The sequence below is a fragment of the Hemicordylus capensis genome, chromosome 4 (genome assembly GCF_027244095.1).
Source record: "Hemicordylus capensis ecotype Gifberg chromosome 4, rHemCap1.1.pri, whole genome shotgun sequence".
NCBI lineage: Eukaryota > Metazoa > Chordata > Lepidosauria > Squamata > Cordylidae > Hemicordylus > Hemicordylus capensis.
The window spans coordinates 79,790,300-79,803,119 of NC_069660.1; the positions used below are offsets into that span (position 1 = coordinate 79,790,300).

At 44.4% G+C, this 12,820-nt stretch overlaps 1 protein-coding gene across 1 annotated transcript in view; it reads left to right on the plus strand.

The window, feature by feature from the left end:
* The window catches only part of GNAI3 (G protein subunit alpha i3), a 38,598-nt gene that overhangs the window by 11,457 nt on the left and 14,321 nt on the right, over positions 1-12,820 (plus strand). Inside the window, exons 2-4 of the mRNA XM_053244941.1 lie at positions 8,702-8,744; positions 9,459-9,600; positions 10,733-10,890. Coding sequence (XP_053100916.1) covers positions 8,702-8,744; positions 9,459-9,600; positions 10,733-10,890 — 343 coding nt within the window. The remainder of the gene's footprint in view (positions 1-8,701; positions 8,745-9,458; positions 9,601-10,732; positions 10,891-12,820) is intronic.

The window sequence follows — 12,820 nt, forward strand, 5'->3', positions numbered from 1 at the left end:
TGATGAGGTCAGTTTTCTGGTTGTGAGGGCACAGAAAATCTATAAGACAGAAGGAGTGCTGCTGTTGCCCTTCCTCCCTCTTCTCTTTTATGTCTGCTACAGACAGCAACTCTATTGTTCCAGTATTGTGGTGCCCCCAGGGAAAAACACTTTTGTGAAGGACCACTCAGTGTAGCTGGCACATAGCTTTGCGTGATTTTCCTATTGCAGCAAGTGACTAAATGGGCAAAAGCAGTTGTATTGATCTGCTTTCTCAGCTTAACATCTGATCTATATTATTTGCCTGCTTTGGTATAACTTGGAAAGAGCCTGGATCTCGCAAACTAGTTTGGCTGCTATACTCTAAATATGTTTAGTCCCAGTGACTTCACTGGGAATAAGTGAGTTTTGATCTGAGAATTGCTGTGAAATTGAAGGCTGCTCTGTATTTTAAGAGCAGAGTTGTGGGTTTTCTGGGCAGTTTTGAAGAATTTCCAGAAAACTTGCCCATGCATCCCCCTGCTAATTTGCATAATCCCCCCCGAAAATTTCACTATGCAAATTTTCTTGGTGCCATAAATAGATTCTGATCTGATTTGGCATGTTATTTCATCTGTTTAGTAAAATAAGCCCCGATCATATTAATTTTCCATCATGTATCCCAAAGGTTTTTCAAGTAGCCAAGTAGTTGAACTGAAATATATGATAGTGTGTGACAAATCAAAACACTTACTGTGGTTTAAATGTTGTTCTGAAACCTATTCAAAGCCTTGTGTGGATTTTTTTAAAAAATATTAATAAATAAAACACATATACTCTCACACACATTTCCTAGGGATAATCGGCTGAAAAACATTAGTTAGAACTTTGAAATTGCTGCTTCCCTGATATTGCACTGGCATTCATTCTTTACTAATGAATTTCATGAAACAATGACTGACATCCAGATTAGCATTGCACATGTGCAGCAGTGTGTGTTCCAAACTATGGCTGTGCTATTGCTTGAGTGGGGGAAGGGGATTTTCCCCAGACTTACCCTGAAACCCGCAACCCTTAGGGACATGTTTTGCTGATGCACAAGACTTCAGAGGGAAGGGAGATGGTGAAAATACCCCCTTCTCCTGCTCAAGTGACAGCACAGCTGTAGTCTGGAACTCATACTGCTGCACATATGCAATGCAAATCTATCAGCCAATGAAATTCAAGAAAAAGAAAAATTTCCACTGATTTTTTTTAACCCTACATCTCTCATTAGATGGCTAGCAGATAAACTATCTTTACCCTATAGCAAGGAGGGTACATGCTTCCTGCCCCCACTTTTTATGTATGTGTGTGCTGTGGGGAGTCATTTGCACTGTCTCTAGCCCCATTCTACTCACAGCTCCCTGCAGTGTACATAAATAGGCAAAATAGAATATTATAGGGTTATTATGGGTACATGCAGTGTATTGTGGTGTATTTGCTAATTCTAAGATTTGTGCCATGGTCTAGGTATTTGAAAGGTAATACTACATTTTCTTAAAAGAATAGGAAGCTAACTAGCTAAAGCCAGCATATCTCAGTGTTAAGTGGCAATATGAGCCTTATCTAATTACTCTTTCTGTTACATCTTCTTCCTGTTTAGAATGAATTGACTTCTAGTAACTTTATGCCTCCTGTTTTTGAGGTGAAATTGAAGGGCCAATGCTGGAGCTACGTATCATGGGGCGTCCTTGTGTAATAAAACCCCCACTACTGCATCTGTTCTGCAAACTGGTATCAGCAGGGAGTGATTGCAGTGGAGAAGCAGCTGGTGAGGGAGGAAGTTCTTAACTTTCCCCCTGCAATGGGCCTCTCTCCCCTGCTGGGTTCAAGATCCATGTGTGTGACAGAATCATGGGTCAGAAAGGTTGCAGGGGGAGGCAGAAATGTTAAGTGGCCCCCTCCTGCTTTGCAGAGAAATGGTGATGGCTGGGGTCTCGGACCTAAGCTCTTCAGGGCTTTAAAGGTAATAACCAGCACTTTGTATTTTGCCCGGAAACATATTGGCAGCCAGTGTAACTGTTTCAAGACAGGCATAATATGGTCTCTCCGGGTTGCCCCAGAGACCAATCTGGCTGCAGCATTCTGAACTAACTGAAGTTTCCAGACTACGTACAAAGGCAGCCCCATGTAGAGCGTATTGCAATAGTCAAGCCGGGAGGTTACCAGCTGATGCACCACTGTTTTGAGGTCATCCTCTTGAAGGAATGGGTGAAGCTGTTGAATCAGCCGAAAGGGAGAAGCCTGGGTCCAGGAGTACTCCCAAGGTGCGCACCTGCTCCTTCTCGGGGAGTGCAACCCCATCCAGCACAGGAAGATCTAACTCACCCCTCAGACTCTGAGCCCCCACAATGAGCACTTCAGTCTTGCTTGGATTCAGCTTCAATTTGTTATCCCTCATCCAGCCCATAACTGCCATAATAATTTCGAGAATGAGTGCCTTTTCTTGAAGATGAAAAAGTGTAGATTTGGGTGTTATCAGCATAGTGATAACATCCAGCACCAAAACTCCTGATGACCTCATCCAGTGGTTTCATTTAGATATTAAAAAGCATTGGTGACAGAATGAAGCCCTGGGGGACTCCATATAACAGCTCCTGTTCTGAGGAGCAACTGTCACCAAGCTCCACCATCTGGAATCTACCTGAGAGGTAGGAGTGGAACCACTGCAAAGCAGTGCCCCCTATCCCCAACTTCCCCAGGCAATCCAGAAGGATACCATGGTCGATGGTAGTGAATGCCTCCGAGAGATCCAGAAGAACCAGCAGAGTCACACTCCCTCTGTCAGTTCCCCAGTAAAGGTCATCCATCAGGCCGACCAAGGCTGTCTCAACCCCATAGCCAGCAATAAAGCCAGTTTGAAATGGGTCTAGATAATCAGTTTCCTCCAAGACTGCCTGGAGCTGGTTGGCCACCACCCTCTCAATCACCTTGCCCAACCAAGGGAGATTGGAGATTGGAGATTGGCCTGTAGCTGTCCATCACTAAGGGGTCCAGGGAAGGCTTCTATAAGAGTGGTCTAACCATTGCCTCCTTCAGGCAGGGGGGGACCCTACCCTCCCTCAGCGATGCATTTATGATATTAACTAGGCCACCTCCAACAATCTCCCTGCTAGATAGAAGCAGCCAAGTCGGGCGAGGATCCAGAGAACAGGTGGTAGGCCGCACCGCCCCAAGCAGCTTGTCCACATCCTCAGGAGTCACAGATTGAAACTGATCCAATCTAATACTGCAAAAGGAATCGCTGGACACCTCCTCCATAGACCTTGCAGAAATAGTGGAGTCTAAGTCAGCCTGAATACAGGAGATCTTGTTTGCAAAAACCATTAAAAGTGTCACAGCAGAATGACCCCGGGGATGGATTTGAGGTAGAAGGAGCAGAAACCAAACTCTTCACAACCCAGGATAGCTCCGCTGAGCGCGAACCTGCATTCGTAATGCCTGCAGACCAAAATCTCTCTTTTGCTGCACGTACCACCACCGCATAAGTCTTCAAATTGGTCACATGCTATATCCTGTCAGATTCGAAACGAGTTCTCCTCCACTTGCGCTCCAGTCGCCTACCCAACCGTTTCAGCCCCCACAACTCCTCGGTATACCAAGGGGCCATTTTTGAAGCAGGTCGGAAGGGACGCTTAGGAGCAATCGTGTCTACTGCCCTGATAAGTTCTCTGTTCCAGGTTCCCACCAGGGCACCGACAGAATCACCAGCTGCACCAACATCAAAATCCTCCAAGGCCTTTTGAAATCCTACTGGGTCCAGCAGCCTTTTTGGACGGACCATGCTAATAGGTCCACCACCCCTGCAGGGGTGGATTGCAGCTGTGAGACCAACCTTAACCAGGTAGTGGTCCATCCATGACAGTGGGGAAATGACAGGATCCCCCACCTATGGAACACCCCCCCTGATCCAAACAAAAGACCTAATCGAGTGTGTGGCTGGCAACATGAGTTGGTTCTGAAACTAATTGGGATATAGTTTTCATGGCCGCTCTGAACTCCTGAGCCGCATCAGACAAGCCTGCCCCAAATTGGATATTGAAGTTCCCAGGCACTAAGAGTCTGGGTGACTCCAACACCAACTCTGCAACCAGCTCCGTCAGCTCAGTTAGGGAGTCAGTGGGGTGGACAGTATACCAACAGAATCCCCAATCTATCCCTAGTTCCCAGCCACATAAATATGTACTCAGTATAAATCAGCTGTCTCACAGGGGCCCTGGCAAGGGAAATGGTATTCATATGGACCACAGCCACCCCCCCATCCCCTAGCCTGCTCCACAACAGAGTAAACCTGGTAGGAGAAGCTGAGCCCACACAGGACCACTTGCCTCCCCCAACCAGGTCTCAGTTATACATGCCAGGTCAGCTCCCTAATCCATGATCAATTCGTGGACAATTTTGGTCTTATTCTGAACCAACCTGGCATTGCAGAGGAGCAAGGACAGACTCTGGGGGTCGTTGGAGCTGCTCCCCGAGGCCTGAGAGTTGACAAAGCAGTTGGAAGTTGAAACAGTTACTAAATTACTGATTTCCCTTCCTCTGTAATGGCCAGTTGCTCTGCCAGCACCAATTCTTCTATTCCCCACCAGTAATTCTTCTATTCCCCACCAGTACAATAATAGCTGCACCAGAACTGCTGGGCGCACCCCCAGCGCCACCCCACTCAATAGAGCCCAAACACATATCTGCAAAAGGCCTGGCACAACCCAGCCCTCAGCCCCACCCTTGAAGGCCCAGCCCCCAAAGCCGGCCCCCTTTGGCAGCCAGCTTTGGCGACCACCTACAGGCATGCCTTTGGCGAGCCTCCTTGTTTTTAAGCGGACAAGCCCCAACAGCCACTCCTCCCACAAGCAGCTCCCAGGGCATGTGACAGGAGGTATTGTTCAGCAATCTGGGGGCTGGCTACCAGCCAGCTAGAGCTTGGCAGCAGACAAACAGGCTGCTCCCCATCTAGGCTGGAAGTGCCACAAGAGGCAGAGGGGCCAGTTGGTGAGTCCTGGCAAGGCAGATGGAATGGCCTTGGACCTCCTGTTACCTATGCTGGTCTAAGACAGTAATAAAGATTATTCAGTTTTTGATTTGACTTTATAGGTTGTATCCGAAGCACTCATAGCAGATGAGGAGTGGGGCCCAGAGGAATGTCACCTTAAAGGCTGGGCCTGGGGGAGGCGAGGGGGGCAGAAAGGGGAGAGTTGTTGCTAGTTCCAATGGCAGTGGCAAGGTGGGGGAAAGTTCACTTATGCAAAGGTGAGGGGTGTTTCCATCCCTTTCTAATCTCTCCCTTCCTGCTTTAGCCCTCCCAAATCGCATACAGTATTATCCTCCATTGGAGGAATCTCATGTCCAGGGAGCACAGAGCTGTAGAAGGAATGTGAGATCGACAAAGTCTGCCCCTACTTCTTGCATGATTGGAATTTCTTCCGCTAGGGCTACAACATTTGGGATACAAACCAATAGATCTGTCCAAATATTCAGCTCTAAATATTCTTCTGAATAATCCACACAGCCCACCGGGCACCACCCAGAAGTGACCATTCCTATTGCTCACCTTAGTGCACTGCTGTGCTTTTCTCAACACTGGTGGGGCCCCTTAAAGAGAAACAGAACCTTGCCTGGCCACAGTGACATCTGGAAAGGCACATGGGAGTGCTGGAAAGTGGAATCCTTTCCAGAATTTCCCCCTTAGGGAAAGTACTGGAAAGGATTCCAATTGCCAGTGTTCCCTGGGCACTTCCCAGACATCACTGGGGTACAGCAGGGCTCTGTTTCTCTAAGGGGCCCCACCAGTGCTGGGGAAAACACAACAGTGGAGGATTCAAAGCTGAATATTTGCACAGGCTTTCAGTCCAATAAAAGGGGTGCTATTTGAAGTTGTTAGAACTTAGTATTTCTGTTTGCTTTTTGCTGTCCAACACTTCTGCATTTAATTGGTAGTGGTGACCCAAAACATTTAGACAGTTGTACACAATATCATTCCTTCTTGTCTCCTTCTGACAGTTCTTTGGAAATGAAATCCTGTTCAGCTTGTGACTGAATCGGAAGCATCTCAGTCTCTGTTCTGCCACGTGAAAGGCTGTTAATATTTTAAATAGTACTGTGTATTGTTCCCACATGTGTAGGAGTGGTTCAGAGGCATAGCAATTGAGAACTAGTTCTTGGCTTTAAGAAGCAAACGCTGCTAATGATGAAATAGATGTGAACGTTCCTTTCTCATCTCAAGACTGACTCTTGTGTGGTTGTGCAATACACACTTTAGGGACAATCTTCTTGTCTTATATGCTGGCCTTGGGCCGAAATAAACAAATACAATGTTCAGTGTTCAATCTTCTTGTCTTATGGGAAAAGTAATTGCTAGGGTGATTATTTCCAAGGGATTCTCAAGTAGGTAAACAAGTATCATTATTTGATTATATATTATAAACTCCATGCATTTGAGACTTGTTAAACTGCTACTTGAATACATGGGTGTCATTCTCTTCTGTATAGTGTGGGGAAACTAACCCCCCATGCCCTCCAACTTATTAGGAAGGAAGGGGAGACATGAACATTCAAGAGCCTTGCTTCACCCGATGTAGAAGATAGTCAGTGAAAGATGATGAGGGAACCAGTAAGTTGGGTCTACCATGATGCTCCCCTGTTTAAGGTTATTAAAGGAAAGGAAACTGCCTCCCCTTCATTCTGCAGATGGCTTAGAATTACATAATAGTGAGGGTGGAAGCTTTACCTGCAAGCAGATTTCATCAAACACTACCAATGCCATTATAATAAATGGTATCCTGGGACATTGTACATATATGCATATTTTCCTCCACATGAAAGATGCTTTTGTTTAAAAAAAAAAAGAAAAAAGAAAGGGGGAAAAAGACAACTAAGAAGAAACAGACATCAGAAGAAAATGGTATTCCTGATTTGACAGCATACTTTACCTTAGGAAGAAAGACATTAGAAGAAAATGGTATTCCTGACTTGGATGCTCAGTGCGAAGTTACCCACAGAGTCGTCATATGACTGTGAAGGAGTTCTAGCAGTAAGAAATTAGGAAGCTGCCATATACTGAATCAGACCCTTGGTCCATCTAGCTCAGTATTGTCTACACTGGCAGTGGCTTCTCCAAGATTACAGGCAGGAGTCAGTCTCTCTTCGCTCTCTCCTCTCTCTCTCTGCCCTAGCTTGAAGATGCCAGGGAGGGAACTTAGAACCTTCTGCGGGCGAGCATGCGGAAGCTCTTCCCAGAGCGGCCCCATCCCCTAAGGGGACTATCTTACAGTGCTCACATGTAGTCTCCCATTCAAATGCAAACCAGGATGGACTCTGCTTAGCAAAGGGGACAATTCATGCTTGCTACCACAAGACAAGCTCTCCTCCCACAGATGATGATAAACTTTGTCAGCTGCTCCATAACAAATTGTTCTCTGGGCAGCTCACAGCAACATGACACTAAAAACACCTAATTAAAACAAATAACACTAAACAAACAAATTACAGTATGAAACAGAAAATACAAAATACAGTATAAACATTTAAAAAAATTTAAAATCAATTTTTAAAAGGTTGAGTTAAAAGAAAGGTCTTCACCTGGCATCTAAAACAACAAAGTGATGACACCAGCAGAGCCTCAATGGGAAGGCTATTCCATAGACAGGGTGACACCACTGAAATGGCCCTCTCCATAGCAGCCACCCACCCCATCTCATGTGCCCGGATGCAGAAATCAGAGATGCACAAGATATATACAATCCATTCTATACTGAACTGCTTCTCTGTATGTCATAAACCCAACCCTTCCTCTCCCCGCAGTATCTAACAAAGTCTGGATTTGTGCAAAAAATAAACATTTTTGAGCAAAACCCAGGATGCAATTTTGAGTAAAGGGTTCAAGTTCTGTACTTTGGCTTTTCAAGTGATAGAATTTGAAATGTTTTACTATTATCTCTAGAGCTGCACATGTCAGAATAAAAGCTGACTGGTTGTCCTAGTGCTTTTCTGAATTGAATGAATAGATTTTAGTTTTAATTCTCCAATGAGAAGCTGGAAATACCTGGCAGTCGTAATTGAAACATGAGGCAGAGCAGTGTGTAGTCTCCTTAGCTGCTCATTTTAAGGATGGTTTTCTTATTTTAAGAATAGGTGTTCCTGTTTCATTGGATGCAAGAGAAGCATCAACTCACTCTGTTTCTTAGGTCTCTACAGAGGGCCAAATTCAATAGTATTTTTATACTCTGATATTTTGTGTTTTTATGCCTGACACCCCATCTTTAAGAAATCAGTAGGACAGCATCCAGACTGTCTTATCAAAATGGGTGGTACTAGTCATGAGTAATTTGTTTCACTGATTTCAGTGGTGCCAAGTCATGACTGACTATTCTGGATGCTGCCCATAATGTTTTGCTACAGAGATTATGAGGAACTCTCATAGATGTGTGATGGATAGGCCTGTGTGTGTGTGTGTGTGTGTGTGTGTGTGTGTGTGTGTAACCTAGTTGTATGTATAAAGAATGCAGATGACTAGTGGAATTATGATCAGGCTTAAACTCTCAACAGATTGCTTACAGCCAAAACAAAAATTGAAATTGTGTGTGGTGTACTGGTGCTTGGATGCTTCTGAAACAACTGGCTTGTATGGAAAAATGTTCTCACTTTTCAGCTTGGTCGCTGCAATTCTGTTTGTTCACATCAAATTAACATTTGTTGTTTTTTCTAGGTGCTGGAGAATCTGGTAAAAGTACCATAGTGAAGCAAATGAAGTAAGTAAACTGGCTTGTATTTTAGCCTGCTATGCACCGCAGGCACATTGCATCTGCGCTGCAGGCACTATGCTTCCACCTGGAAGATCCCTACAGGACATTGTCCTATGTGTGCAGGCAGCATGACTGGGCTTTAGCAGGAATGGAAAATAGCATTCTGTTAGGTTGTATGTGTACATATGCTTGTAGGTGGGACATCAGTTGAACCCTCGCAGGATCCTTTGTGGCACTTGTTCCAAAGGCAAGTCTTGAATGAGCGGACAAGGCAGGGATCCTGGATTTTTTTCACCAATTTTCCCACTCCCACTGCAGCACTTGTGCTCAATCTCACACAGTTCTGGAGAGTCTCTCAGTCCTCAAGTGCAGTTCTTGGGACAAGGCAGCGGGATACAAGAGTCGCAGCAGGAAGGGAAGACAGGAAAACTCAATTCTACAAATGGTAGTTAGGATCCAACCCAGTTTTTAAAATATGGATGTAAAGAACAAAAGGGAGTGGGGTTGAATTACATTTTTATCAAAGAAGGTTAGGGTGGTGTGTAAGATTCTCTTCTCTCCTGCCTTTCTGTCCTTGTTACCACTTTGTGTAGGCAGAGTGAGTGTCACCGGCCCAAATCTAGTGAGTACTGTATTGTGTTTGAGTTTGGTCAGAGTCTGAACCTCTCCGTTCCTAGTCTGACACTAATTGACTAGAGTTTTTCTTTCTGTCTTTTCCAGAATCATTCATGAGGATGGCTATTCAGAGGAAGAATGCAAGCAATATAAAGTGGTTGTCTACAGCAATACTATCCAATCTATCATTGCAATAATCAGAGCAATGGGAAGACTAAAGATAGACTTTGGGGAAGTTGCCAGAGCAGTAAGTTTGCTTTATTGATAACAGTAGTACTGCAGATCATGACATTTTTTAAAGTACTCATGCATGAAAAGATGCTGGTAGCAGTGTGCATCTGATCATATGAGGAGCTGATAACATTCTGCTTCAAGTGTTTTGCTGCCAGTATTATAAGCCTACTCACAATGTTTTTTGTCTGTGAAACCTTGTGCAGCTCAAGTATTAATTCTGTGTGTTTGCAGATTATGTAGTCTTTGCCACCGTGATTCCATAGTTAATTTTTCAGTACCATTTTCTATAATCATTAAGAAAATCTCCTGCTGAAATCTTCACTATCCCTCTTTTATATCAGGTAATCTTTCCTCTTTGTCAGGACAAAGATAGGTTGTGACTTTTTTCAGAGTCTTAAAACTTTGATCATCCATGATTTTTGATACAGGCATGTTATACAATGTTAATGAAGCTTTTCTTTCTAACATTTCCAGTGTCATTAATCTGTGGCTATAGCCACCTTGTAATTACAAATATCTGACGTCCTGGAATCTACTTCGCCTAATTTTGTTGTTTAAGGCAGTATTAATTTACAAGTCTTGCAGCTTTTAAAATTAGTTCAAATTAAGCTTTTTATTGTTTTCATAAGCGTAAGTTTATTACTAGTACTAGCAAATCTTATCCTAGTGAGTTTTGTGATTGAGCATTAACTTGTGAACTTGTTTCACAGCACTCTATCTATTGTATCACTGTGGCTACCTTAAGAGAACAGCCTATATGGGAGTTCATAGACTGCAACGTATCTTCTTTCTTGGTCGTTCTTATCTGTATAGCCTTTTACATAAACTCTGGTTGTGGTGTGTATGAAATAATGGCTTCTGAAATAAACAACTGGCTGTTTAGACAAAGAACCTTTCAGTGGGTGGGTGGGTGGGTGGGGGACCTACTGGTCACTGGTAGGCAATCAGTCACACCATTGAAAGGCTGCAGCTGAGGAGCACTGCATCTTTATTTATTTAACATAGTTGTATACTGCCCACTACCGAAGTCTCCTGGCTGTTTACTATAAAACAATCCAAGAAATTTAAAAAGATCTGATGCTGAAAGCAATGTGTGATGATGTTCCATAGTGTAACAGCCATATGTAATCTATCTCCTTCTGCAGGATGATGCCCGACAATTGTTTGTACTAGCTGGAAGTGCAGAGGAGGGAGTCATGACTCCTGAGCTAGCCGGTGTGATTAAGCGGTTATGGAGAGATCCTGGGGTTCAAGCATGCTTCAGTAGATCAAGAGAATATCAACTAAATGATTCTGCATCCTAGTAAGAAGCCTTTTTCAGATTAAGCACACTTGCAGACAAACTAATGTTAGCCGCACCCATAATATTGCTTTTTTAAACCATTCCCATACTTTACATTTCAGAACTGTTGTTTACTTTTCAGAGTTGTTGTGGCAAGAGTGAAGGGTACTTCTAGCGAATTGCTGTGGCATTGTATTTCTCAAAAGGCTGTGGGGAAACTCTTGATATGAGGATGTAAAAATGCAATTCGGGAAAATTCCTTAAGCATGGTAAACTGGACAGTGAGCTGTTAATGGAGACTTGGCTTGGAAGATGCCACGGATCATGCTTTAGTTGATCAGAACAAGCTCTGTGGGTCAAAGGAGAGGGCTAGCTGTCAATCCCAACAACTCTTACCTTATTCTACCATAATGGCCACTGGGCAATCTGTTTCTAATGGCATTATTGTTTCCTTAATATCGCCTCTTGGAACTTAAAAATGTACTGCCGGGCAAAATGGTATGTATTCTTTTCTTTTTCTTCTTGCAAAAGTTCTAGGATTAGAAGCAGATTTTGAGGAAAATGCCCTCAGTCACTGTCCTCCCCCGCACCCCGTATTAAAGCACAATAATAATCCTCTTTTAAAAGACAGATATTTGGCCAGCAGATAAATCTGTTATTTCATCCTGAACTTTTCAGGTTTTTAGGATTATTGAGTAACTGATTATGTCTTTGTAGCACCCTTCCTCTGAGAATGAATCGTTATCTCTTCTGGCTAAATAAATGCAAAGAAGCTACCTACAGTTAGGGATGTGCACAGAACTGGCAGGGAGGGGCATACCTTAAAGGTTGGGGAGGGTGCCCTTACCCCTCCCGCCATGTTTCTCCTACCGGCACTCCATTTTAAAAGTGTCGGGGCGGCCGTGTACCTATCTGCCACCCCATGTCCTCTTCGGCCGGAAGTCACAGGAAGTACCCGGCGTACGTGTGCACGCCAGGTGTGTACGTCGCTCGCACGAGCACCCAACATACACGCACACAAACATGACGTGCATGTGCACGCGCCTGGTGTGTGCATTCACACTGGGTACTTCTGGCAGAAGAGGACACGGGGCGGTAGGGAGGAACACTGCCGCCCCAACGGACACTTTTAAAATGGAGTGCTGGCAGGGGAAACGCGGCAGGAGGGGTAAAGTCACCCTCCCCTGCCCTTAAATGTATGCTCCTCCCGCCTTCGAACTAGCCGAACAGCTGGCCATTTGAACCGGTTCGGAGGACCTTAAAAGGGCCTCCAGACAGGTTCATGCAGATCCCTACTTATAGTACTGTAACTGTGGCATAATACTGAGTAGAATTGTGGGGAATGTTCCTCTGAAATGCCCCTTCTTGAGCATTGCTGTGCTTCTTTGACAGTGTGAAGCTCATCTGTGAAGTCCCTTGTAGTTCACCATAACCAATAAAGGGTAGTCTGGTTGTACCTCTCTTTAGGAGGAAAGGGGGGGGGGAATAAACCAAGCATGACTAGGCCTTCGGTGTTCTGTTCCGTGTGTGTGTGTGTGTGTGTGTGTGTGTGTGTGTAGTAGCTCTTGGGGTTTCCAGTTGAATTCAGGATCATGGCGTGGGTAGTGGGGATTAACCCTTCCCTATCCACAGTCCTGATCTAGCTCAGGCTCTCTCATTGGGCTACTGTTTGCCCCAGGAGGGAAGCTGCCATTGGTTAACACACACTCATCCCTGTGCAGTTGCTGTTATAGAACAAAATACATAGAAGTCCAAACAAAGTACTACTGAAATACTGTTCCTTCTTTTTGTCGAGCGCAACTCATTTTTGTGTTGGTTTTTTCTAATGATTTAACCAAAATTTCCTTGGAGATCTTCAGGTTAATATTGGCTTGTAGATTCTTTACTATGAATTGGCTACCACTTCCTATTGCCATTAAAGTGCACCAATGTGTAAGAGTATCATAGCATA